The sequence below is a fragment of the Haliaeetus albicilla genome, chromosome 7 (genome assembly GCF_947461875.1).
Source record: "Haliaeetus albicilla chromosome 7, bHalAlb1.1, whole genome shotgun sequence".
Classification (NCBI taxonomy): domain Eukaryota; kingdom Metazoa; phylum Chordata; class Aves; order Accipitriformes; family Accipitridae; genus Haliaeetus; species Haliaeetus albicilla.
In genome coordinates this window covers 20,306,957-20,334,595 of record NC_091489.1, presented here as the reverse complement: position 1 = coordinate 20,334,595, position 27,639 = coordinate 20,306,957, and the positions used below count along the sequence as shown (strand labels likewise).

Genomic DNA, 27,639 nt, shown 5'->3' with positions numbered 1-27,639 from the left:
TGGTTTGTCTAAACCTTTTACTGCCAATCTTCTATTCACTTGAAGTTTAACAAAGAAAGAAGCAAGCCACAAAAGCTCTTTCAATAAGAGAAGCAGGTAAGATAATACTCAGCTACTGACAGAACTATCTTAGATGTTAAAACAAGTTTTAGACTATACTCAAGAATCTCAGATCATTAAAAAGAGTTTTCAAAAAATAATTTCAATACTTTTCCCTTTTCTTTCCCTTATGAAAAATAAGCCTACATCATCTTTGTAGTATGGTTGCAGTCAGGAACTCACTTGAGTCTTGAAGTAGCTCTTAGAATAAAACATTGGTCTATTCTAAGTCAAAAGCAAAAATGTTAAAACAGAGCAACAAGAAAAACTCCAAGAATCAATCCCTTAGAGGATTTTTAAACAATAGACTTTTGTGGGAGAAAACAAAAAAAACATATAAAAAATACCGTTTGCTAACTTCAGTTTCAAATTCTGACAAAATACAGCTTTACTATGTAAGACTGCTTATAGCAAATATGTATGGTAAAGGATGATAAAGCAGCAATACACAACAGTAAAAATTTAATATTTAAATAAGTTTGGCCAACAGTTGGCTTCAGATTCAACTTTGAGTCTTCGCTTCTGAAACAAACCCAGAGCTATGACTTCTCTACGTTGCTGGTGAGATATTATATATTTCAGTGTAAAATCACCTCCAGAAATAAGTCTCAACGTCCAGATCTGTCAGAAATTTATTTTGAAGTTTTGCAAAAGTGTTGGCTATAAAAGCCCTTCAGAGGTAACAAAAAAACTCAACAAAAAAACCTGCCCTAAATGAAAAAATCAGGAATTAATTCAACTTTTCCAATAAATGCTATGAGATCATTTTGTGATTAATAGAAAGCTTAATTACCATTAATGACAACATTTTAAGTAGTAGGTCATCTCACAATGAGACAGAAAAATCAGAAGGAAAACATTACCTTTTTTACAATTTAACATGTGTAGAACCTTCCTGTGTCTATTGTCCTGCTAACTTTTTCCACAATTTGTGATCAACAATCCACTTATGAATTACGGATGCGTATACAATTTAGTTATTGACTGGCAACGAAATAACTCTTAAATAAAAGTGCTAACCTCACTGCTCTGATTCAATTCTGGCCAGGTCTGGTTTAGGGATGGCATTGATGGAGACTTGCTTGGAGGTGCTTCTGCTGGAGAGCTGGAGTAACCTACCTCACCAGTCTGTTCCCCAACTTCTGAAATGACAGGAATCACTATAAACCAAAATCATGAATTGCATTCAGTTTGAGCTGCTCACATCTCATAGAAAGTGCAAAGTACCCTTCAGTTTCATCTTTTTCAAGTAAATACTTCGCAGCAGACAAAAAACCCCACTCATTCAAGTCAAATATACTATTTATCAGGTGTTACTCTTATTTTGAGGATCTTTCTGAAAATTGGACTTTGAAGATTGCTCCGTACCATACTATCTCCCTGTACTTTGGCTTTTAAATAGTGTTTTTAGATTTTGATTACATGTAGAAATAAATATAATTCTTTCTTAAATGACAAGAAAATAATTTCACGCTAATGTTTATTACATCAAATCCAGCACTGAGAAGTTTATCTTACAGAATACTTCCTTATATGAAAGGTTAAAGCAAAACCAGTGTATCAATGCAAACACAAACCAAAAATATGAAGCCAGAGATGAAGAAAACCATTCCCTTTGATTATTCCCCAAATAATATTTTAAATTTTAAGCCTCCTTACTAAAACCATGGTATTTCCCCTCACTACATTTTGCAAATTGAACAAGCCTAGCAGCTGTCGCATTGCAACTGTACATTGTTACTGTTATTTCAGTTTTCTCTGAGCTTTCAGCAAGTACAGTCCCTTGCAGATACACTCCTTCAGAGTTGTACAAATTTTCATGATGCAGCACACTTATTCTTGTTCTGTTCAAACTATAAGAGAATTGGGTAAATCTGAACAGCAGATTAAGCATTCTGCATAACACAGTAAAATCCTGCTTACAGTGTCTTCTATTTTGCTAGATACCTCAATACAAGCTAAAGCAATTCATTGAAAGCCTCAAAAAACTGAGGGTCAGATTACAACTGTATAATGTAAGCAATAGAAACAGTTGAAAGAGTGACTGATAAGTAGCTAGACATATTAACAAGATGCTTGTAGTCCAAAGAATTAAAACTCTGAAGACAAAATAGTGCACAAAAGATGGATTAATTAAATTACCATTTAAAAGGACTGCTTGATAGATATGTGATCGAAGACTACTGCCACAAGAATGTGACACACTGTACCAAAAATTGATTAAAATTTATAAAAACGATTGGCTTCAGGCTCCTGAAGTGCTGAACTCTGCAGCCTGCTGTTCTGCTATGACAGCTCAATATTCTGTCTGCTGTCTTTGAATCTGAAGAAACTTGTAACAAATGCAGTGTCAAATGGAATTGGAAACACTTCAATAGTCAACGGTGACCAACTGCACTTTTGAAAACCAACAACAACCCATTACTGTCTTCCATGTGCTGCTGGGGACAGCAAGAGGCACAACCTAAAAAGAACAGCCAGAACACTGAAGTCCAGAAAGAAATTAATTGTCCCATCTTGAGCCCAGGGGAGACTGAGGTGCTACTGATATGAAAAAAAGCCACACATGAAACAGTAACTCACCAAAATTTCAAAGGTCTTGTAACTTCCTGCAAGTAGCCAGACATCAGGTTGAGACTCAATGTTCCCAAAATTGTGCCCAGCACCTAGCACTTTGTACTACTGTCCTTTAGGGAAAATGGCTTTACAAATGATTCCAGACAGAAACTGCACCTAATACCTGCTTCAGGCAAAAAGCATCTGGCAATATAAAACAGGCTACATCAAACTGATATTTACAGGCGCAATGATGTCACCAAGTAGTCAAGATGACATGCTATGGTCATTGCACACAAAATAATATACTAAGTTCAAAATATGCCAGTGGTAATGTTTTGGGAATGTATGTTGCATATCAATTGCTCTGAAGTGTAATATGAATAAAAAATTCTAATGAGTTAAAAAAACCACTCAAAATTTCATTTCAATGGTGGTACGCTAGATAACTGAACTAACTACTAGTGTTAAACACAAGGTCAAAAAGACAAGGTTGAAAACCGCTGTGAATAGACCACACAGCTACCTGTAATTCAAGGAATTTTGCAAATATCTACACGAAACATGCGTAAGACACCTATGGAAAACTTCAGGGGTTAAAGTAATGAAGTTGTGTAAGACACAAAGCATGGCAGATTCTTTTCCCTACAAAGAAATGGCATTGTTGCAGCAGCTCAAACAAAAAACAAAATCACAGAAAAGCAAAACTTGCTTTGAGTTTTGAAAAGGGTTGGTAGCTTTTACTAACTGAGATAAAATTGAGTTTAAAGGAAAATATTCACATTTATTTACATAACAGGAAATAAGATGAGTAGTCTTTTCAGCTGCAGATCATAAATTCTGCCAAGACAGATGCAGATGCTATCAACAGTATTCGATTCATAAAATAAATGTATAAGCACTTAGAGGAGTATTTGTGCAACTGCCTGACTTCATGCTCCCGTTTTTATTCACTGCAGTTTTCTTCTACAGGCTGTTCTTACACAGACAGATCTTGCTCATTCTGAAGAGCTGACATTATCTGTCTACAAATACCACAACACAATGTTAAATGTTAAGCAGAGCTGCTGCAATCCAAATAATTCTTTGCAGTATAAGATCCAATTCAAAATACTAAAACTATTCAAATGTGTTGTAAAATTACTACATTATTCTAAGAACTTAAAACACCTCATTTCTCTCTCTAGTCAGCAGAAAGACATTAGCACCTCATTTAGCATTTTTTCCTATTAAAATTCTGTAAAGGCATAGTGCTACACCACAAAAATGACCAACTATATAAACACTTTATTATACACGAGATCTACGTCATGTGAGAGAAACATGTATCCCTGGTCATGAAATCAGATGTGAGAAGACCAACACGTTAACGGGTTTGGGACACCTGCAGTTGGTCACATAACAGATTCACAGGGACTGATAAGGAAGACGCTGCCAGAGTAGACCATGAGAGATCTTCCCTCCCTCTGTCTGAACAGAGACATAGGGTGCAGAGAGCCTTCTGCTACTTTTCTTTCTGCTGGCCACTAGTTCAAAAGTCAAAATGGAAAGCGACTGCAAGTTTCAAGCGCAGAGCAGAAGCATGGAAGATCAAGTGGAAAGTTTCTAACAAAAGGACAGAATTAATAATGGTATCGTTAACACTTCTGAAATAAAGTTTACCATCTTGCACATTGGTTTAAAAAGACATTCAAGTAATTCACCTTCTTGAACAGTTTAAAAGTATGTTATTCACACTGAGGCATCAGTCAGCAGAAGGTCATTAACAATTTCTTTCTCTGAGAAAGCTGTATCCCATGAAAAAGTGCACTCAAAAAGACACTCCGGTGCTATACTTTACAGTTCTTATTTCTGAGAAGGCTGCTGGAAGCAAGCTTTGCTGAAATACAGCATTTATGGGAACTAAAAAGAAAAAATTATTGCAGAAATTTAACTGGTTGATCTTTCTAGGCTGATTTACAGTCCTTAAGTTGAACCCATGTAATTTAACATGCACATTAGTCTGCACACAGACTAATGAGTCTTTTAATTTAGATTAAAATAGTAAATGTATACTGGAGATTTGGACTGTTGTAACTACAAGTAAAACTATAGCCATGTCAATAACTTCTCCTAAAATCTTTGATTCAACATACAAGTTTTGGTGATAAATCATGTTAGGTGCTAGAAAAGATTAGCCATTTCCAATACTGGTGGCCCAAATAAAAAAAAATAAAATTCTAGTTAACAGGATAAAATTCAACAAGTTTGCAAGAACTGTCAGTTTTCACTGTAGCTATTAATAACAGCAGAATCAAGTATCAATCAGAACTTTTGGGGTTTTTTTAAGTACAGCTTATACAGCATGGTAACCTTTTAACATTCACTAGAACAGGGTAACTTCTCTGTAATACCAGAGGGAAAAAATGTTTGGGGTTTTTTTAACTACTTTTAAAAGTAGTTGTTGGGTTTTTTTAAATAACAATGGTTTACACAAATAAATGTTACTCCATTTCCTATCAAGATTTTTGCTTGGCCACCACCTTACCACAAAAAGATAGAATGGGTAGGTTTTAGATACTTGCTAGGTATTCGCCCCATTAATTGTAGCTATTTCTTACGAATGTCTTCATCATAGCAAAATGCTCACTCGTACTGAAAACACTTCAGTTGTGGCTGACTGCTTTTTTAAATGTTCTTTGAGGAGCCAAGCCACTCCCACAAAAAATGGTTTAATTATTAAATCAGAGGTAGTAAGAGCCACAGTACCTAGTTTAAGAACTCATCAATAATTGTCAGAAGAAAGTCTCTGACATCCTACAAACACAGTATGAAGAGACCTCCTTTGAAGTATTTAGTAAAAAGAAATAAAATTCTAGGAAATCATAGTACCTGTGCACCCACAGTATAACCTGACTTTCCAAGCAAAGACTGCTTGTGAAAGAGTAATCTAAAGTTTTAAAATATTCAGTTTCCTTTATCTGTTTTAAAATAAAAAAAAATGCAAGACGGCCACAAAGATCCTGTTTTTAAATGACACTTTTACAAGGAACAGTACTTTGCTTTTCAGTTATGGGACTGAGTTTTTGGCACACATTAACAAGCAGAACTCATGCATTCAATGGTTTATCTGGGAGCATCCAAAGGTAAAGGACCATGCACAGAAAGACTAGGTGCCAAAGCAATGGAGGATAAATCCTGCTGTCAAGTCAGGAGTAGAAAAAAGAAAAATTCTGTGCTACTAATCCTGTACTTTTAAAATACACAGTCCTAACTCTAGCACTGAATCTGGGAGTATTTTCTAAGTACCTTCAAGACTTAGAAACTCATGCCTTATTTTCAGAAATGAGGGTGAACAGAAAGCATATTCATTTGAAAGCAAGTTTGAAGTATAGCTGGATTAGGAATTTGGAATACAACAGTTGATCATGAATAAAATCCATATTGTGACAATTTTGTATTCCCTAACCTTTAAAGGACACAGGCAGTATTTCCAAATGTAACAGTCAATATGTGTATTGTTCCTAAACATCTCCCTGTACAGAAACACATGTGTTCAGATTAGCTCTAAGCACTGATTAAGTTTCTAAAAATTGCACACTGCTTTACTTCACAATGACTAATGTGTTATGCTCATACAAACCTGTAAATATCTGCTGATATACTGTAACAACTATACCGTCATTTGAAAATAGTGACATTTGTGTTGAAGCATGTCTTACCCGTTGAGTCTTCCAAATCAATCAGTTTGGGCATTAAACTTTCAGGTAACTTTTCTGGCAAATCATACCCGTTCTTTCTAGCAACTACCAGATGAAATGCAGCACAGAACTCGTCCAATGTCAGTGCACCATCTTTATCAAAATCTGACAGTTCCCTAAAAAGGAAAACTTAGTATAAATAAAATTTCTTAAGGTTATTTTATTTCCAAAAGACATACTTCTGTTGTGCTACTTGGAAGATCAAAGAATGCAGTTTATAGTTCATTTTACCCTATTAAGCACTTTGCATGAGTGCTACATGCTTTACTTTTCAAAAAAGATGAGCCTTCATTAGTAACATTTCTTAGAGCTTAAAGATCACTTAAACCCACTTTTATCTCTCCAGGTTTTTAACTCATTTAAGATAGCACTACACAACATTATTGGCCTCAGATTTTTTGCAAAGTATACTAAAGAAGCAATAGTGCTGAGGCAATATGATTTATTTTAAATGGGAAAATACCTGAATTAGAAATCATTACACTGAAAGAAGGATCAAATCTGCCAAGGTAAGCCATTCAATGATAGCATGCAGTGATGCAGTACAAATTCCAGAATACAATGAAATATAAGCTTTGCACCAAGTCAAAGCTAAATTTGTCATCAAGCCCCACTAAGTACATTTAAAAATATTTGATTCTGTACATTTCATTTAAACTTACTTACCCTTGAATAAATATATATAGATAAGAAATTATTTAAATATAAATGCATTTTTAACAATAAAAACCTCAAATAAGTTACTTCTACTCTGAAATGTTTGAAATTTCTTCAAAAGCTCAAAATACCTTGTAAATAGTGCCAGCCTAGACTCATTAAAGCCCACAAAAGTAATACTGGCATAAATATGAGTAGAACTGAACATACGAGATTACTAGTGAAATTTCACTTCATAACACTTCCTAGTAAGTAGATTGTTAGATGACCACCAGATATCTGTCATCTTCCTAAATAACTATCCAGAATACAGACACATCACACTTACCAAATATGAGAAAGTTCAAGAATAGGTAGTTTTGACTTAGTGAAAAATTCTTTAGCTGCAGATCCTGAAAAATTACAACAACCATTTTTAATATATAAAGCAAGTTAAATCACTAGAAGACTTAGAATTATGGTAAAGGAGATGAGCTCTTTAGCAAAGGTTTTGAGAAAAATGGCACTAATTACTACAGTTAAACAAAGGAAAAAGGCAAATTAGTTTCAAGTCCTTTCTTGAATTATACTGGAGTTTACTAGAACATTATTGGTAAAATGCAGAGCTTTCTTCAAAATGGTATGCAAACCTAAGCACAGAACAAAGTCTTTGTAACAGAACTGCTGCACCCACAATTATATTTTTTAAAGAGTAACTTACCTGGTATAAATCCATTTAGATCAGGTTGAATGGTTTTAAACTGATTAACATAATACTGCCTTTGTTCATCAGTTATTTTCCAGGGGTCATCATAACTACTTGATTGCCTACGAATTTCATTTGTTGTTGTAGCTGATGCTACAGTTCGTACTGTTGTCTGGTCCTGAAATGAAATATTTTTCCTCAGTATTATCTACCTAAAATGCTTCTATGAATTCTCAACTTCTTCCCTTCAAAAAATAAAGCATAGTTAAATCTCGCAGTAGTTTAAAAACTGCAGGAAACCATCAGCAGATTGCATCTACAGGATAGTGACAGGGTATTTTTGCACACTGATACATATGGATAGGAATGACTGCAGGTATGTAAGCAGAAAAAAAAAAGTATGGCACATATGCAAAAAAGCTAAACACAAATGTTTTAAAATCATAACTGCTGGCATTTTTAAATTAGTAGCTTTCAGTTAATCGTTCCAAATGAAGTCACCCAATGAAACAAGTATCTGTTGGGTAAATAGCACTGAACAGACTACAGCACAGATACACAGTAAACATCTGCAATGAAATTTATTTAAAAAAAAAAAAAAGGCTTGCAACATTAATCTGAATGAAGCAAATCAAATATCAATTAAGTGTCACACCTGGACAGAAGCAGGATGCATGGCTAAAAGAGCACTGGTTGGTGGGGTATCTGCAAAACTGACCCAATTTTCTTGATGGGGTGGTGGTGAATGGCCAGACCATATGGGATCACTAGAAGTAGATGAGCCTGAAAGTAGAAGAAACATTTCCTTTTCAAAAGACAACCTTGAAAATTGAGTAAGAACTATGGATGTGGAAAGCAGTAAAAAAAAAAATATTTTAAAAATCCTGAAACACATGGTCCTGTCAGGGAGATACACACTTGTCGAATGGTGAAAAAAAGAAAACCAAACTGCACCAAGGTGACAAAGTTCACCTCCTGACAACTCCTGTAGATTTTTATGTTAGGCCAGCTTAAATCTGCACTAAAAAGACAGATGTGATAGACTAGCTTATTGCAACATGTGTAAAATGTAAATAGGGTTTTACCCATTAAATGATTTTGAATGAGTTAATTAATACTCCACACTTTCGCTTAATTGAAATGAGCAACACTTGTATGGACAAACAGCTATTTAAAAGTGGCATACAATATTAGCATGCAACTTCATTACCATTATTATTAAACTTTTTTCTTTTTTAGGTTGTAGTTTGCCATTCAAAGAACAAAGCCTTGGAAATTCCTGTTAAGAATCAGGCTTTTTGGCACAAATATACTTCTGAATTATTTCTAGACTAATTTAACTCACTTACTTAAAAACAGGCCAAGAATAATAAAAGGCATCCATATAGAATGCTGACATCTATGTATTAACTATCTGGAACACAATAACTGAGATTCACCCAGTGCATTTTTACAATCTACTTCTGAAGTACTGCCAATGTTCAATGTCTTAATATTAAAATAACGATGAAGCAACTATAGAAAGATTTGGCCACCCACTGGTCTATGTACAAAACTCTCAAAATTTCTTAAATTGCACTTGCAAATTAAAAATTTAAGAAACTTGGAGCAGAGGGAAAACAAACCATCTAGAACAAGTCTAGAAGAATCCCAGGACTCCATTCTACTCCTTGCCTTCTAAAAGAAATGTTGAACTCCTTAAATCTAAACAGCAGTTGTGAAAATGATTAATCTATTCTTCTTGCACAACTAAATGCTTTCTCTTGAAATAAGTTAAAGTCATACTTAGGCAGGAATTTCTGCCCCACATGTAGAAACAGATTTCCTTTCAAAAGGCAGGTCAACTTGTGAGTTTCTGTAAGCCCTCCACACAACCCACAAACAACAAACACAACATCACTGTCATAATTTTAATTCTGCCACCAAGATCTAAATTGAAGCACTAAAACCCAAGAATTTATTGTCAAGATGCTGACTAAAAAATATTGCTATGAGAAGTCCATTCATATATAGGTAATCCATTGATGAATCGGACAAATATCAACATTTTGGGGTTCTTGGAGACTGGTGACACTACTAATACACAATCTGCAGTAAACAGAGTGAAGGAAATCTGAGAATCAGTGAGGCACACTGAGGGCTAACATCTAAAGTTACAGTAACATTGTCAGCATTTGCTATTTACTATCTGACTGTATGCAATTACTCTTTAATTCCATAAATGACCTTTTTCCTAGGAGAAAGTAATGAGAGAAATGCTTACAACTGGTTTATGTTTGCTATACTCTTACGTGCAGTACAGATTCAGACAAGTCCTTCCCATCTCTCCTATGGATATGCCACTCAAATTTTACTTTTGATACAATGGCTCTCTGCCCCTCAGACACTGACATTATTACCGCTAACCTTACATATGTTTACTCCACCTTTACTTCTCCCAACAACTTGTCTTAGTACAGTTCAATTTGTACCCCACTTAGCACACCACCTCTTCCAAAGCAGTAGCTTGACAGCGATGGAGATGCCAGCAGCACCAAATTGTCATACCTTCCAAGTTCTTTACAAGTATTACAAGAACTGTTTCCTTTCTCCCCTGTTCAAATAATCCCAACAAGAATACCCTTGCTTTACTGTTCCTGTTATTCACTCTGCGATGCAATGTTTTAGGACACAGGATGGCAAAGCTGAAGAACACTGGAGAAAGATTATTGTGGACACCTGGATCTACGCACAAACTCATGGATTGCCACCAACCAGTAACTCAATCAATAAAACTACATCTATTCGACATTTGAATTAGAAATAGTCACCCCTCACTTTCTTCTCAATCTACAAAACTAGACTGGGAACACTGAAGTAGAAGGGAAGGTGGAAGAAAACTGGGTCACAGAGAAGACTTGAAACAATCATTGTATTTTTATTTTATGATTTGTAACCCAATGAAGAAATAACCTTCAATGGTCTCTGTGCATTTTCATCAGGGAAACACCATTAACAGCACTCTGAATAGAGAGTAGGCCCAATTATCAAATTTGAACTAGCTGAAGTCTAATGCACTATGTTTAGTATGAAGACCTAACTTGAATTCCTGTGGCTGTTTATATCCTTCTGCTCAAGCTTGAATATCTTACCAACACATTGATAACTTGCGGAAAATGATCTCGTTTCCTGTGGGAGAAAAGTTACCCCCTCACTTGAAGCTACAAATGTAAGAAATGGTTTATCTAGATAACACCCGAGTAGCTTGTACTTTTCAATAACTATACAAATGTGGGTTTACTCACAGAGAACTAAATTTTCAACTAACTTTGTAAACTAGCAAAAGCTTTCCTTACCACCAATTTGTGATGAAACAAAACCAGAAGGTTGAGTAGAATTTTGGCAATACGATAAAATGCTGTAGAGCTCTTTCCTCCCTGAATAACCATGTCCAGGTAAGAATAATCCTTAACTTGTAACAAGGCCAATCATCAACAGTTATTGAAGCAGTAAGTAGGAGACAAAGGACTATCCAATCTCCTGCAAGCACAGTAAATATCTTAGGACTCTAAAAATGCAAGTGAACTGTTAGCACAGTAGACATGTTCCACTTCTGTCCATGAATTTTCTTGTTCTTGATTTCACGAACTGCAGCAAAATCTCTCCCAAGGAAAAGAAAGAAGTGTGGCTTAGGGGTGCAAGTTCTTATACATATTCAGACACCAAAACAGAACTTTGATGTAATGCCAAAGCAAGCTAACAAAGGTCCTATGACTGAAAAGAAGACCTCAGATTTTTTTACTAGCTTGAAATCATTATTTGGATACTACCAACATAAATGCACTGCTTTGCTTCCAGTCCAAATAGACTACAAGGTAATAAAAAATAATTTCTAGACCCTATTCTGACATGCCACTCAACTATCATTTGAAGTGGGGAAGGGGTTCTTTCTCCCAAGTTTGTCACCATCAGCATCCTTCTAGCAGCTGAAGCTGTAGTGCAAAACCAGCTGAAAAGGTAAAAGTATGAAGGTTCCCCCTCCTCCCCCTTGTAACTGTAAGAACAGGAGGCTCTCATCTCCTATACAATTCTGTTTCCTACAAGGGGTTCTGTCATCCACTGTATTATTCTGTGAAGACTGATCCAGATCAGAGATGCAAACCAGAACTGGGACATAACAACATGATTTTTGAACAGCTTTATCTTAAGCTGTTAAATCAAGGACACCTGGAAGACTTGAGAGACTCAGATTTTAACAGAATTGACTCCAACATTTAAGGATGAGACCTGAACTAACTACAAACTTCATTCTACACAGGTGATCAATGTCTGTCACTGAACTTTTAGTTCCTGATATTAAAGTAAAATACATGCACCCTTTGGGTCTCCCTTTACAAAAAGGCTTGAAGAAAGATGGTAACAAGACTTGGCTTCTGATTTCATATGTGTAAGCACATTGAGCTAGTCATGACAGTCCCTCAGAGTCCAGCTACTTACGAAGCATCACTAACACTATCCTAACTGAATTACTGGACAACACAGTGACAAAAAATTCATAAAATCCAAATTCTTTTGGTTTGTTGAGATGACAACAGGTTTTCTTCCTCAAGAAATTGAGAACTACAGCTATACATTATGCTTAAGACTTCTGATAAAAGACAAGGTGCAAGATTTTTTACAAAAAACAATTGAGTCATCATCTAATAATCATTCTGTAGCCCAATTCAATGCAGAAAGCACTATTTAATTTTGTTCATGTTGGGAGTATGATGATGCAATGGAGTGTCTTTACTATGTATAAGTCAGAATCTTCTTGTTTAAACACATCTTTCTCCGAACAAAAAAATTATGGTTTGATTTTTGTCCTTCTGGTTTAAGGCAACATGCTGTTTATTATTAGACCCATCAGAAACATTTTTACAGTTGAGGTTCCATGCTTTCAGTTGACAGCCCCATTACCCTCAAACAATGTTTCACATTACGTGAAATACAAGCAGAGAGACCTGGGTTCTTATTTTTCTTGGATCACAAGTGAAATGGCATAGTCCTGCCTTAAATCCTACTGAAATAGTATCACATACTTGCAAATTACTTGCAAATTTCTCAAAAGCATCTTGCATTGGAATCAAGATGAGCTTGCAGAGCTGAGTTTAAGAAAGGTAACCAACAGTCTATCTGGTTCTACCTAAATGTCAGTAGAACATCATTCCTCTACAAAATACTGTCCGTAAAAAGTAGGATCAAGAGAGGGAAAAAGAATGACAAACTGTCTACAACAGCTGAAATTCAAAGGAATAATTAATCATCTGCAGTGCAAAAGAATCATCCAGTGAATCAGAATGACAATTTTTGTTAAACTAACATACGAAAATCCATTCTATTCTTAGCATTGGCAGAACAGACAATCCTTCTATAACAGCATCTCTGAATTACTTTAAACACACTATGAATGCGTTTCAGTATGGAACATAAAATTGGTGAATATTGAGCTAGTTCAGAAATATTTTCAGACTACTACTGAAAAATTTATCCATGGACATCACTGGGAAAGCATTGCCAAACTGAAATATTAACAATATTAACATGGTATTACAACTTTAAGAGGACAATATTGAACTCTTCAACAGTAGGAATAGCTTGCATACTTTCCTGCAGTCCTTGACTTCGTAAGTTAGAAAAACTTCACAAGTTAGAAATCAGCTACCAGACAAACTTGTATTTCACCTTGCAAGAAAAGCAAATCAACTAAACTATGCAAGAAAAAGTCAAGAAATTGACTGCTGAAAAATCACAATGCCTGGACTGAACCCTCAGAAGTGATTATATATACAATGAGCAGACTAATAATCTTTATTTTTTTATTCTGAACTGACTGGGACTTATTAGCAAACAACATTCAGTACACTGGCATAGTCCTCTGCATACAACCCATTTCACTTCTAAAATAAGACTTATTTCCTTATCCAACCAATTCTATCAACAGAATCCCTGGTCCACCATGGATGCTTATAACTACAGAATGACAATAAATTGAAAGGTAACAGATCAATTTTGGAATATTACAACTGAAATAAACCAACCACAGTTCAATCTGAAACTACAGCCTACAAAATGCAACATATTGTTTACCAGTATCATCAAAACCAGAACCTGAATTAGAATTGCTCTGCGGTTCCCAAATTTAAGTCTATCAGACATCAGAAAACAGAACTTTTTGAAATATGAGATATTAAGGGCATTGGCTTTTTAAACCTGAGCACAGCGATACAACAACAGGGAGAGTCTTCATTTTAAATGAAGAATAAAGGATGAAAAGCTTTACTGAAACAGGTGGTTCTACCTTGACAGACTGGAGATACAGTAGCTTCAGTTATGTTTACATAAAATTTAAAGAAAGCAAAAAAAGATGTTAAGAGAATTAGTTGTTCTGACAATTCATATAATCTATCAGAAACATAATTCAAACAAACAATATATTGTCTGCTGCTTTCCCTTGAGCTCCCCACATTTTTGGGTATACTGACAGTTCCTGCATAATTTCAACAGGATGTCAGTTTTGTATTAGAAAACCTTCCACTGGGAAACTTTCATACTCTTTCCCTCCCTCCAAACTCTAAGCATTTCCCATACCACACTAAGAAATGGATCCGCCATATGCAAGACCACAGATTCCACAGTGCTGCCATCAACATGAACATTTGAATCTGCAAGAAAGTTTCCAGGACTGGAAAATACAAAGATAAACTGCCCTAAACTCATTTAATATACTTAAGAATCCCACAACTTTGAATTACAGCTGAAGCATAACATAAGATATTTATACCTGGTTGTGCTTCACTAAATGGAGCCCAAAAAGGCCCAGGTCCAGCAAGAGGTCGTTCATTATTCCCTCCGCTGGGATGGCGGCTGTGCTTCCTCCATGTATGTGGAGAGGTTGGTGGGGATTGCTGTGGTGAAACAACTGGAGATGTGGACTCCTAATAAAACAAAGGAACCTTTTAAGTTTTTTACTAAATGACTAAATACACAAAAGCCTATCTAAAACCATTATTTCTAGGAACAACCATCACTGCAGTTAAAGTCTCATTTTAGAGAGTGAAAATTTTTGTACTTATTAAAATGAGGGAACAGGAGAACTCAGATACAGTATGACTGCGACTGGACACGTTCACTTCAAACAACATCTAATATATTTTTAACTCAGCATTCTTAGGACAACAGCAATGCCAAGTTAAACGACTTGGCTACAAAGGAAACTAGATTATGAGACTCACTTTCACTTGTGATAAAAGTTACATTTGAACCCAGGCCTCAAAAGAAAAGATTACTTAATGTACAAGTTATTATCATACCTAATTTTCATCAAGTGATTCACAATCAGTTACTTTCATTTAAAAAAACAAACCAGAATTAAACATTGGGAAAAAAAGAAATCACTAGACAGGCCACTTTTTTTTTAATATGCAAAAACATAGATGTAATTTTTTCAAAGAATGATGCCATCTAGAATATACTTCTCTGCTGTACAAATTACAAGGTAGTTTTGCCCTGATGTATAGGATCAAGCTTCTCTCTAATCCTATATTGTACTATGTTCTCCCTGAACAGGTAGGAAAACAGAGGATCACATGTGCAATTTCCACCTGGAACCAGTTCTCGTGAGACATTCAGATGGCCAGATTCATTCAATTTTAAATAAAATACAAAGGAAAAATCATTTATACTGTACAAATTGAAGTATTTATACAGTAGAAAGTAATTTCCTCCCTATATCTAGATCTTTTGAAATTCCTGTTTGCCAGATCTCCCAATTTGAACTAAATTGTATTACTGAAAACAAGTACAAGAAAGCAAAGCTTGAACTCCAAGTTTCCTGAAAAGTAAAAACAAAGCTAAAAATCTCAAAACCTGTTTCAGCAATAGACAAAAAAAACCCAGAAGTTTGGTACTCTATGTTAGCAACTTAACATACTATCAAGTACCAACAACCAGACTGACTGTAGGCTTCCACATGATTCCCAAAACTGAACTGGTTTACTTTGCCAAATACCAAAGGTCATTATGCTTTTTAATCAATATTACATCTGCAAAATTCTAAAAGTCAGTAAGGAAGTGCCATAAACAACCTTTTCTCCAAGCAAGGTACATACTAAAACTACATGCATCCCAACAAAAAAGTTTTATGGCCATGACTGGTTACTTTTTAATGTATTGATGTAAACTTCCACCTTTTTTCCAATCTGAATTTCCTACTTCCCAGTATAGAGGGCCAGCCTGGTTGATTCTGCAACTGAGATGTTTTCTGAAAGTTCTGACCATTGAGTCAGATTTCCTCAAGTAAGTTCCTAGGCCACAAGATTTTGAACTTTCCATTCAAAGCATTTAAACGATGCCCATATGTACTGGCTGGGAGCAGTACCAATTCACTTCAAGTTTTAATTCAGGCACCAGCTGACTGCACAAAGTCACTGTTTTTCCACAGTACCTCCACTAGTTCAAGATTTTTTTGTTGCAGTTACATGCCTTTCTGAAGTTTGCCTGAAGATTCCTCATCTTAGCATCTTACTTGACAAGAAATTTATTTTAGATAACAATACATTCTTACCCTTACAAGTACATGGGGGCAAGAGGGGAAAGAGTCAGGGTATCCAGAGTGCCACTTGCAGGCTGGAAGCTAGAACTGAGGTTGAATGGTTAAGTCTGCTTAGCATAATGCAACAGGAGAACCATGATGATGCATCACTGAAATCAATGACAAGTTTCCTCTTCCATTGGCTTTTATGCAAGTCATCTTTTATCAAAAAAGATTTGAAGGATGTTTAAGTTTTTACACAAAATACCATGAGTAAATCTACGGAAAGCTATGCTTGGTCACAGACACTATTCATTTACTCCAGTACTCTTACTCTGGTAAGTCAGATGGTCCAGAAAGACACAGAAGAAAACCTGAGGCAGACAAATGTATAATAGTCTACCTAAAGGAAACCACTCACTACTTCTAGTAACCGCATGTGAACATTAAAACTCTTGACACATAGTCCTCATGAAGCAGCCTTGCCCTAATGAAGCTGACAACTGTAACTATTCAGTAAGCCTCCGTCTAACGTTTGGCCTTATGCTCAAGGTATAGGAAAAGATTGTAATTATGATCTTCAACTTCAATTCTTCCACATGTTTACTTTGCATGCGGTTCATGTGATTCTGTAAAGCGTGTAATAATGGGAATCAGATCATCAGAAGTACAAGCACAATAAATAACTTTGTTCTCAATGTTTCAGTCAACGTTACATCAGAATGCTGAACATTTACAGATTTTCCACAATTGATTTGGAGCTTCAGCTTACAGACTCCAAAATTATTAAACAGCAAAAGCACATCACCAACTCTGATGTCAAAAAGCTTCTGAAAGAGGGACAAGCCACATCTTCAGCTTTACTATCATTACAAGAATCATACTCCCAAAACAGTTTAAACCAAATTTAGATGGCTTTACTGTGGCACCATCTTTCCCTTGTGCAATCCCTGTCACTCACATATACCATTCATGGCATTCATTGACCTAGCTTACTAGAAGCTTATGAGAGCTAAACTCCCTGATTTTCTTTTTGCAAGTGTAAAGAAGGAAGATGTAAGCCAGAAAGACTAGGGAGGAGGCAGGACTGTAGAAACATTGACCCTCATACAAAAGTAGTCATGGGAAAACACAGTGAGTAGGGATTTACTGAAACTGCAATTACATACAGGCTCATTTACCCCTTATAGATAAGTTAACATCAACCATGTATCTGCCTCAGCAGTGAGTTAGAAGTTGTCATTTTCATGTACTCATGCCTAGAAAACATGGTTTGTTGTCCAAAGTTTCCACTTCAATTTTGCATTATGCTTCACCCTTTAGTAAACAGAGGCAGTATATTCATTAGAATCACATCTGTTTCTCAACAACATACGCTTTCATAAACTCTCAAAACACTCTCAGTTTATGAGAGTGTATGTTGCAGCTGAGGAAGTAGGGTTGTTCACTTTCATCTGTCCAATCTATTAATAAAAGAAACTAATTTTGAAAGCCTGAAATATCCAGGATCAGATTTTTCTGAGAGTATTAGGGTACAGAACCTAACTTAACTGCTCTTCAAAATCTTAACATGCAACAACTACAACAGTTTGCCTAATCTGGCAATTAGCCAAACAGCGATTTTGAATTTCACCAATTTTAACAGACTTTACCCACCTAATCTCTTTGGGAGCTTTGACAATTTTACTCATCATCTGCATACTGTAGCTGATGTATCATTGATTAGATCAGCTACTGTTAAAAACTTATTTTGACAAACTGTTTTAGCACTTTCAATGCAATTATATTTAAACATTTAACACGCCAGCTTTTAACTTCTCTCCAAACAAACCTCAATAAAAATGACAGCAATTACAACGTTCTGGTTTTTACTATCTTAAGACATTTATTTTTCTTCTTAACATTAATCCAGAAAACAGATCTAAATAAAAGCATATTGACATAAATAGTTAATAACTATTTAACATTTTCATGTTAAATCAAACTGTTGAGAACATTATTCTCAATAACTAATAAAAAATAAGGTTATAGCTAACAAGCAAAAATTAAGTAATCCACCTTAATTTTTAAAAAAATCACATTAAAAAAGCTGTAAAAAAGCATGATGTTTGTCAAACTGTGATTACAAAACCAAGACACTATGAAGGACTCGGAACTTGGACTTTTTCAGGACTGACAAGCAGCTACTAAAAATAGCATGTTAATTAAAAAAAAGGTGATATAATATACGGCTCTAAAAGAAGAACCTTAGTGAAGATAAGTCAAACAAACTGGCGTTAGGCAACACAATACTGTGCTAAAGCAACCCTGGAGGGATCTCAACCTCAAAAGGGCATTGCAAGCATACATGAGTCAAATGAGATTATAAACCTTTTCCTGGATCTCACACCTCAGGCCAGAAGAAAGCCTCCTAAGGAGAATTCCAGAGACAATGAAGCCAGACATGGTATCCGAAGGGTAGCTCTAAGGGTGTTGTGATCCAGGTCCTGATACCACACAGCCTGCATAAGAGTCAGGGAACAGATCCATCATGAAGAAAGATTATACTAGAGATGGTAATTGCATTGCAGAACCCATGTTTTTGTAATCAACTAGCATTCATACTGAAAAATAAAATAGTTCAAGGTTCAATGGGAACTTCTCCACATGCAGCACTACACTTTTTTAGAGAGGGGGTGTGTGGTTCAGCCAATTACAAACTTATTAGGCTAACCTCAACAGTTTGAAAGGTTTTAGACTAGGTTTCGAAGAAAATAATAATTAAAAACAGAGACAAATGGAAAAGGGGTCAATCAGAATGGGAAATTTTACTTAAGTTGGCTGTTACTATTTTTGTGATTTTTCTGAACAAAGGAACTGCACTACATTTAGTCTGAACCTCAGCATACTTCACTGGGGTGCCATACAAGATAATTCCAACAATGTGGAGATTAATAGAATCTAAGGTACAAAAGAATGGGCTACAGAAGGAGCAAACCTGGACTGTATTAGAATGGGAACTATGGGATTGAAGGGAAGTTTCTAATAATGCTCCTGGAATGACTGATTTGGCAATGACCTAATTTGATACTTTAGGTAACTGATTATGCACACTAAATAGCATGCTGATGATTTCTGACAACAAATGTAAAGAGGCAGATGGATGGATTCCTTTCAGGACATAGATAACAGTACACTATCAAGTTTTAAAATATAAAATACAGTTTTTTGCATAGTGGAAATTAATACCAAAGTGCATAATGAGAACCAATCAGCTGAAAACAGAAGACTGGATGCACAGGTCAACTATCAGACACTACAATACATAAAATATGACAGATTTGCTTTATTCACAGCTTCTAAGGTATATGAGATGAGATATATCAAGCAGAAGTAGGGGAGTACCCTACTACAAAATAGTATTAATACTGGTGAGATCTCATTTGGAAGAAGAAATACAAATCTAGTAAAATATTTTCAATAAAAACAAATTCAAATTGGATCAAAGGCAGAGAAGGTTTATGAGGATTACTGATAACTACTTCATGAGATGAAACTGAGACTACTGATTGTTTTGCCAAGCAAAACAAAGCTAAGGTGGGATACAGTGGTTTTCTAGTAAATACTTGCAGCATTCTGCAGCAAATACTAAGGACAAAGCTGTTAAAAGAACAACTATTACCTGATCTGAGCAAAGTTAAGTGGGAATTCCCACCATATTTCCACAAATATTCCATTATATTCCTATGAAGGCTCTGGAATAGTTTTCCCCAACATGGCCAGTGTGGATAAAGGGTTGTGATTTCAAGACACAACACTGGTTACTTTTTAATAACTCATTATCTAATACAATTTCTCATGGTAACAGAGGGTTAGACTCAATGACACAAGAGGTCTTTTCTGTGCTCCTAAACAATTTATTTAATACCAGATATATTTTACCTGGAATTACCTGTTTAATCTACAGAACAGAAGCAAACAGAAATGGACTGCTGGCAAAACCTTAAGAGAAAGTCACACAACTTTTCACATACTTAAAAAAAGTTGAAATGATCAAATTTTGACAGCTACAGGTGCCAAATTTGAACTGTCCCCTCCTAAAGCTGCACTGATATGGCAATAAATCAATATAATCTAGAGTGCCAGTATTATGCTTAATGCACACCTAAGTAGATAAGTACCTTCAGTTTTATCTTTTATTTTCACCTGGATATAGCAAGGTTCAGCCTATGAGTATTTGCCAGATGCATGTTTTTCAGCTGTTAGATCCTCAACATCTACTGAATCTAGCTACCCCCCCCCTTCCTGAAAGGGGTGGCAAGCCAGGTGGAAGTATCATAAAGCAATACCTGATCAACCCCTGGATCACACTTAAAGACATTGGAAAAAGTATTTGCTTTTTGGCTTTAACAACAAAACACAAAACATCCAAAGGCAATATGTAACAGACTGATATTGAGAACATTTAGTTACTTGTAAGCTACTTTCAAAGATAGAAAATACTTCCTAACCTCAATACTGCTGCTGTTTCTAAGAAGTTGTTTTCAGTACATTTGTCTTACTCCTTAAAAAAAAAACAAAAGTAAAGCCAAGAAAACTTCCATCTACAATGACAGCTCCTAATTCTACTAGGTGGATTTATTTTTAAAAAAGCACAAGAACACAACAGAAGCTAGATTCTCAAGATTGGCCTAAATTAATATTTTTTGGTAGCATAGCTGCTACTACCAAGTTATAGAGGTATGTATATACACCGTGGTTAACACACCTGTGTCAACAAAAGTGCTTGTATATGTCACATTATCAGCAGAAGTGTTCAAATCTGCTTGGCCTCTATTATTCAGGAAGAAGAAATTATGCCAGCAGAAAAAAAGTATTTTCCCCCAATGTTTTATCTCTACTAGGATGTGCAGTCAACATGCCATCTAGTGAGTAAAGGCATCTTTTATTATTTGGCTTGACTCCTAGAATCAGTTCTGCAGCTTCCATGACAGCTAGGTGTGACTTCAGTCACCTTCTATTAACACTAACAATATTAAAAAGATATAAATTTCTGGCCAATGCTGCATTTACATAACACTTAGCCATTATAAACTAAAAATGCAACCACAAAAATGGCTAGAGATAGAAAAAGGGTATTGCTGAACTTAGCTCAAGCTTGCTTTAAAAGACAACCTCATTTACAGCTACTCTTTGGAAACACAACCTGATTGCCATTTCCTGATGCCCTGCCTCCAAGTGAAGCTCATTGAGGGGAAGTGCCACAATAATGCGTTGATATAGTTTTAGCTAGGACATTTCAGTAGACAATACTCTAAGTGAAATTCTTTTACATAAATTATTTGTAATTATAAGATATTAACCTATGCATGACAAATCTCACCAGTATGGAAAGCTGCACAGGAATGAACCCAGTTTTTAAAGATGACGATTAAGATATTATTTGTATGAAATCATAAGATATTTCAGCCAGAGTATTTTATGAAATCAATGTATTTTGAAGTGCCAGGCATATTATCAAAGCCAGTCAACAGTTTAAGAAAAAAACAAACAAAAAAAACCCCAAACCCAAAAAAACCCCCAACAGATACTCCATTAGTGAGTTTGGTAACAGCTACATGACAGGCTCTAAGAGTGAAACATCCAAGCTTAACTTTGACACTTAAATTCCTCCAGAAAGAACAATGATCCCTAGGAAAATGACATGCTGTAATTTACTTCTCAGACTTCAGCTCTTCTTATCCTCATCACCAAAAGAGGTGGCACATAATGAGAATTCACAATCTGAACCTCCTTCTATGTTTTATAAATCTGAGTGGTATCTCCAGGTAAAGACAACTGGATCAGCAATTTCTACAAAAAACATGGATAAAAGCTGTATCTGCCTTTTGGAAAATAACCCAATTAGAGTATTTATGTGGTTAAGCGAGAAACCTGGGCTCAAGCCCCTTTCTCAAATTATTTCTAACATGGTGTCCATACCAATAAATATTAGACTGGGACAAGAAGGCTGCTTGAATGGATTCACTGTAGAGTCAGAAATGTAGAATCAGCCACAGAAAATGCAATTTTACAATAGGGTGCAAAATCAGGCAGTACTTCCCTGATGTCCTAGACCATGAATACAGCTTAAAACTGCTGGACTCACTGCTGTGTTGTCCATTACATTTGCTCCAAGTCTGTTTTCTGGGCCAGATCTCTCAAAGGACTTATGCACAGAGTTTATTCTGATGATCCCATACAGACTTGTGCAAAAGAGAGATACCAAGCTGCTTCTATCAGCCAAGATGAAGAAATGAAATTTGGATGCTTATACATCTTTGTGAATATGTGGCTTCTTTATCCAGAACTTGAAGACCTCAAACACCAGGGGTTTTTTTGTTAAAGTTACACCAGTACAGATTCCTGTATCAGATTATAGCTGTTCACTAAATAAACTCAACACCATGATGGAAGCCTACAAAACACTATTTCAACCAAACTAAAACCCCATCATCAGATCAAGGAGATCTGCAATTGTTGATTTTGTCATGAAGCGCTTAGGACTCTCTCAAACACACCTACGCAAAACTAGACAACAACAAGCTATCTTCAGATCTGCTGCCAGCCCTCCTTTCATTACAGTCCTCATCTTCAGTTTGGGAGAAAGGAAGTGGCAGCCAAACATTGATTATGGATGGCCTCTGCTAATTTGCTTTTTCTTTACATTGGATCAGTCTGGGCTATTCCCAGAGAGATTAATAAATGTTTATGAGCGATGCCTTGATTCCCAGAGAGATTAAGGAATGTTTGCAAGTTCCTCAATTCCTTACAAAACATGTCCCAAAAAGAGCATACCATGGGGAATAAAACAGGTCATTCATCAGTTATGCACCGACACACATACACCCAGCAAAATTTAGTATTTCTACTCGGTGTTCTTGCTTGTAGAAAATAATCAGAAAAGACTTCCCCATGGAAAGAGAATGTAAAGACTATGAAAAACAAGGAATTATGGAGGCACAGAGTTGTAAGCCTTTACAGTTTTCATTTATTCAGATATCCTGTAGCTGAAGATGAAAGAACCAGTGAGCAAAAAGAAATCAGTTTTCTCATTATTAGAACACAATAAAAAGCTATGTGAAAACTTCTATTATTTCTGGTTCTTCTTGTCTCTACTTAACAATTAAATAGCTGAACAATAAAATGTAAAGCAGAGAAAAGTAAATGTGAGATTTTAAAAAAAAGCTTTCTAAATAAAGTATTTCAGATTTAAAGGTATGGGAGCATGTTGAAGGACTAGAAATCCAGTCTTCCATGGCATTCAGTACCACTGTTCCAATGACCAGGAAGCCGATGTGAACTATCTAATAAACAAGGTATTAATATCATAATGATTACAACTTGGTATTTGCTATCATGTCTTACACATTGAATTTCTTTTCTGTCTCAATTCTTTGTCCATTACCATCAATATTTTAAACACAGATTATAAAACTTCATAAAAAAGGTATCCGACATGCAAGTATTTCAGAAGCACATGTGGTCTTCATGTAGAATATGTATCAGTGGTTTTTTTTTAAAGAAACTATATTGAAAGCAACAAAGCTTAGAAGTCCTATCAAACTGACACTTATGCAGCAAAGTAGTTGTTAGGAGTTCCATTTAATCTTTTAAGTTAACTTACCTGTTGATCAGTTGATGTACGTTGCTGAACTGCATCATGGCTCACAGAGCCTTTTTTGACTTGTATCCTGCCAGGTGGAGGAGGAATCACACCTGAGTATGAAGCGGGGTTATCAGCATCTGAAGAATACAAGGCTGTGTGTCTTGATTCTTGTTCATTCTTTGACACAACAAATCTGGGAAGAGGGAGGTCCTTTACTGTTAAAAAAAAATAATTGAGCAGGCCATTTACTATACAGAAGTACGATGCTTAAAAATAAAAATGCAGTTCTATTTTGTAGTTAAAATTTCACATGTTCCTCAGTTACTGAAACACTGAGATTGCTGCTATAGTCAAGCCAACATCTGCCAGCTGGAAAAAAAGCAAATACCCTTTCTGCATTATACTTCACAATTCTGCTACCCAAGTTCTGCTTTTGGTATACAACGAGGACTTCACAGAGCTTCATAACAGTTTTGCACTACAACTCTGCATTAAATGCAGTAGCAATCAGATAATCTGGATTTAGCTCATTTTTTTTTTTAATTTTGCCAACATTTAATTACTGAAGTGTGATTTTCAAAATTTATCTACCATTTCTAGCAAATATATAAAATTAGATTCTTCATACAGAATGGTTCATCGGCAAAACAAATACTACAATACGGCAGTATATTTAACATCTTTTAGTGAGCTGACGTCATGTTTATATTTACAACAGATAATATAATCTAGTCATCTTGCAAAAATTGCAACTATTGCTTAAACACAGCTGTGTACATCTTTCTAAAATAGAAGTTAGCTGTTTTACTGGAATACAACTGGGAAAATTCCAGTATGACCTCCCTTTGTTACAAACACCTATAAAGCAAAGTTTCTACAAGATGCTAGGAAGTCCTTAGCTTTATGTACCATGGTTCAGAGTAGTCTGATACAAAAATGAGGCTATGTAAGTCTTCAGTTTTTCACTGCAAGATTTCTAACATTTTTCTGAATCCCAACCACAACTTTCTTAATGGTCCACTGTGAATAAAAATAAATTGCAAATTTGCTGTACAGCTTACTTCGAAATTATTTTTCCAACACAAAACAAATTTACAAGTATGGCTCAAATCTAATTTCTCTTGCTGACTGCTTACTTCGATTCCTTTTGGTACTGAAAATGAGTCAGTGGTACTACCAACTGTATTAAAATATGAGATGAAATTGCATACAGTTTATTACATAAAAAATTAAACATTAAACTGATTTGTATCTGAAGAGTGTCATTTGAATCCATAGTATTCAACAACTATGTATCCATAGACATCTTTATGTATCCAGTACTAAACAACAACACTCCACTAAGAACATAAATTCTTGATTTAAGCCTCTGTCACTGAGCACAATTCAACATGCCAAACAGCTTTCATCACAGGGAAAGAGCATGCAACACAGCCTCTTTGCTAAATTTGTGGTTACCCATCATGCGGAAACACTGTTAAAGCAATTCCTGATGCCCTCCTTGTTCCTAGATGCCAATTTTCACATTAGCATTGTATCCCATGTTGCACTAGCAAAGTTTTCACATAGCTAAACAGTGAACTACAGCCAGCCAAAAAGTGAGAAAGTCATTCATACAAGTGAAAATTTGTATGCTTGCAAAACGGGATAACACAGACACTAGAACAGCCAACTGACAGAGGGGAAGTCTATGCAATCGGTTGTTCCAACACGAGGCTTTGGCATGAGATATCTAGCACTATTTCACAAAATAGTATAGAGGGCTCAGAAGGAACACAAAATATTCTATTGTCTTCTTTAAAAATAAGACTAGATAAATATAGGTTTGTTTTGCTGTACTAATTTACTACATGGAAAATTGAAATCTGTCATTTTTACCTCCGTCCTGTCTGTCTACACTACAACATTTGTTACCATTCAGAAATCCCTCAATTATAAATGTGATAGCTGTTCTGAATGGAATTGAATCTTGATATTGAATAAATTAGAAGGTTCTCTGTACTTTTTAGGCCCACATCCTTGTTAGCATTTTCTTCACCAAAAACTGTATTCCATGCTTAGAAAATAAACATTACTTTGAAAGAGACGCTGCTCATTAATTTCTCAACTTTTTCCTTCCAGGAAGGAAAATTTTCTGGGACAGCAAAGGAACAACAGATTTAGAGGTTGGTAGTGTAATAACTAAAGCCAGTGTTTTTACTACACTGGACATCTGAGTAATCAAAAAAGCATGTTGTTAACTAAGAATCAATTGGATGGCACTCGTGTTGGACGGACTTAGTACTCAAAATTTGACTGCAGTTTCCACTCAACTCACATGAAGCAAGCTTTCTGTCTACTGAAGAGACACACAGTGAACAAAAGAACAAAAGAAACAAGAAGGGGGGGAGAAAATACCATGATAAAAGAGTGAACAACATTAAGAAAAATCACTGATTAAAACATGCATAGAATGCAGAACTAAAAAGTAGACATCCTAAAATATAAGCTTTAACTAATTTTAGATGTTTTACTTTGAAGAGAGAAAAAGTATATTGTTTAGTTAGGGATGGCTCTAACAGTTCCTTTTCAAGACCTCGTGGAGATGGACTGTGGGCAGAACACAGCTGGCCAGGCTGCTAAACCCCAGTTTTCAAAGGAAGGTAACCCAAGCTCAGAATCATTTTGTAAGTCTTCAGCCTGCCGTATTTTAGCTGTTTAGTTAGCTGCTACAACAACACTTGAATCATCCTAGGAGCAGGAACTTCACAGACAGGACTGGAACCACTGCAACCAAGGCAACAGACAACCAAAGCTAAAAACAGTTAGGGTAAAAATAAATGTTCTGTCAATTGTACTTGTTGTATTTAGTAGGTCTGGAGCCAGTTACAGAAAATTATTCCTAGAAGTCCAGAAACCATTACAAGTATCTCTAGTATTGTCATGAATCAAGGAGATGTACTCCATTACAGAAGTCCCAATGGCTGCTAATTTTACAGCAACATTTGATATTTTGGAATGAATCCTGTACCTTTATTTCAGTTCCTTCCCTCAAATTTCTTCTGACTTTTTTTTTTTTAATTAGAAAAGCTCCTTCCAGTTAAGGTATCTTGCATTAAAATAAAACCAAGCATATGAAACCCCTGGAAAAAGGTACATACACAGATTTTAGTCTTTGCCTTCTTCAACAGGCATTTGATGAGAAATCCCACAATTGTTACATCAAGTTCCAGTTCTATCAGATATTAAGAGTCAAAGGTCCCTTTTCCAACTTTCTGATTCTAGGGCATTCTTGCTGAAGCTTTAGATTTGGGAACACTCATCAGGAAAACTAGGGAAATGGTTTATAAACATAGGGTGGCTTGTGAGCAGAAAGGAACTTGTACAGTAGCAAAAAGTTAACTGAAACGATGTACTTTTCCAAAAAGCTACAAAAACCCGTGAAAACAGTATATAGTGTTTGTACGAGCCTAGAATAAACATAACTGTAAAAGTATACAAGATGATTCCTTTCTTTTTTATAGCTTTGTCAAATACCTCAGACCTATCAGATTGTTTTTAATGTAGTCTTCTTAACTACTGTGTTTAATCTGTATAATTTAGACACAAAAAACTCCTAGAGCTTTCTTTTAACTACTAGCGCATATATATTATCATAACATGTATTCTAGACAAAATCTACTAGGGAAGTCGCCTTAATGCAAAGCTGTGCTCCAGATATTTTTAAGTTGCAAGTCATGTACTA

The 27,639-nt window shown here is 35.6% G+C and overlaps 1 protein-coding gene across 14 annotated transcripts in view; it reads right to left on the bottom strand.

Annotated features, from left to right (window-relative positions):
- The window catches only part of REPS1 (RALBP1 associated Eps domain containing 1), a 69,431-nt gene that overhangs the window by 23,822 nt on the left and 17,970 nt on the right, over positions 1-27,639 (bottom strand). For 7 of the 14 annotated variants that reach the window (XM_069787186.1, XM_069787183.1, XM_069787175.1 and 4 more), the window contains exons 3-9: positions 23,934-24,130; positions 14,540-14,693; positions 8,393-8,520; positions 7,753-7,915; positions 7,381-7,444; positions 6,357-6,511; positions 1,120-1,259 (exon numbers count right to left, since the gene is read on the bottom strand). In XM_069787186.1, coding sequence (XP_069643287.1) covers positions 1,120-1,259; positions 6,357-6,511; positions 7,381-7,444; positions 7,753-7,915; positions 8,393-8,520; positions 14,540-14,693; positions 23,934-24,130 — 1,001 coding nt within the window. The remainder of the gene's footprint in view (positions 1-1,119; positions 1,260-6,356; positions 6,512-7,380; positions 7,445-7,752; positions 7,916-8,392; positions 8,521-14,539; positions 14,694-23,933; positions 24,131-27,639) is intronic. The other 7 variants (XM_069787180.1, XM_069787188.1, XM_069787178.1 and 4 more) reach the window with 2 other exon arrangements.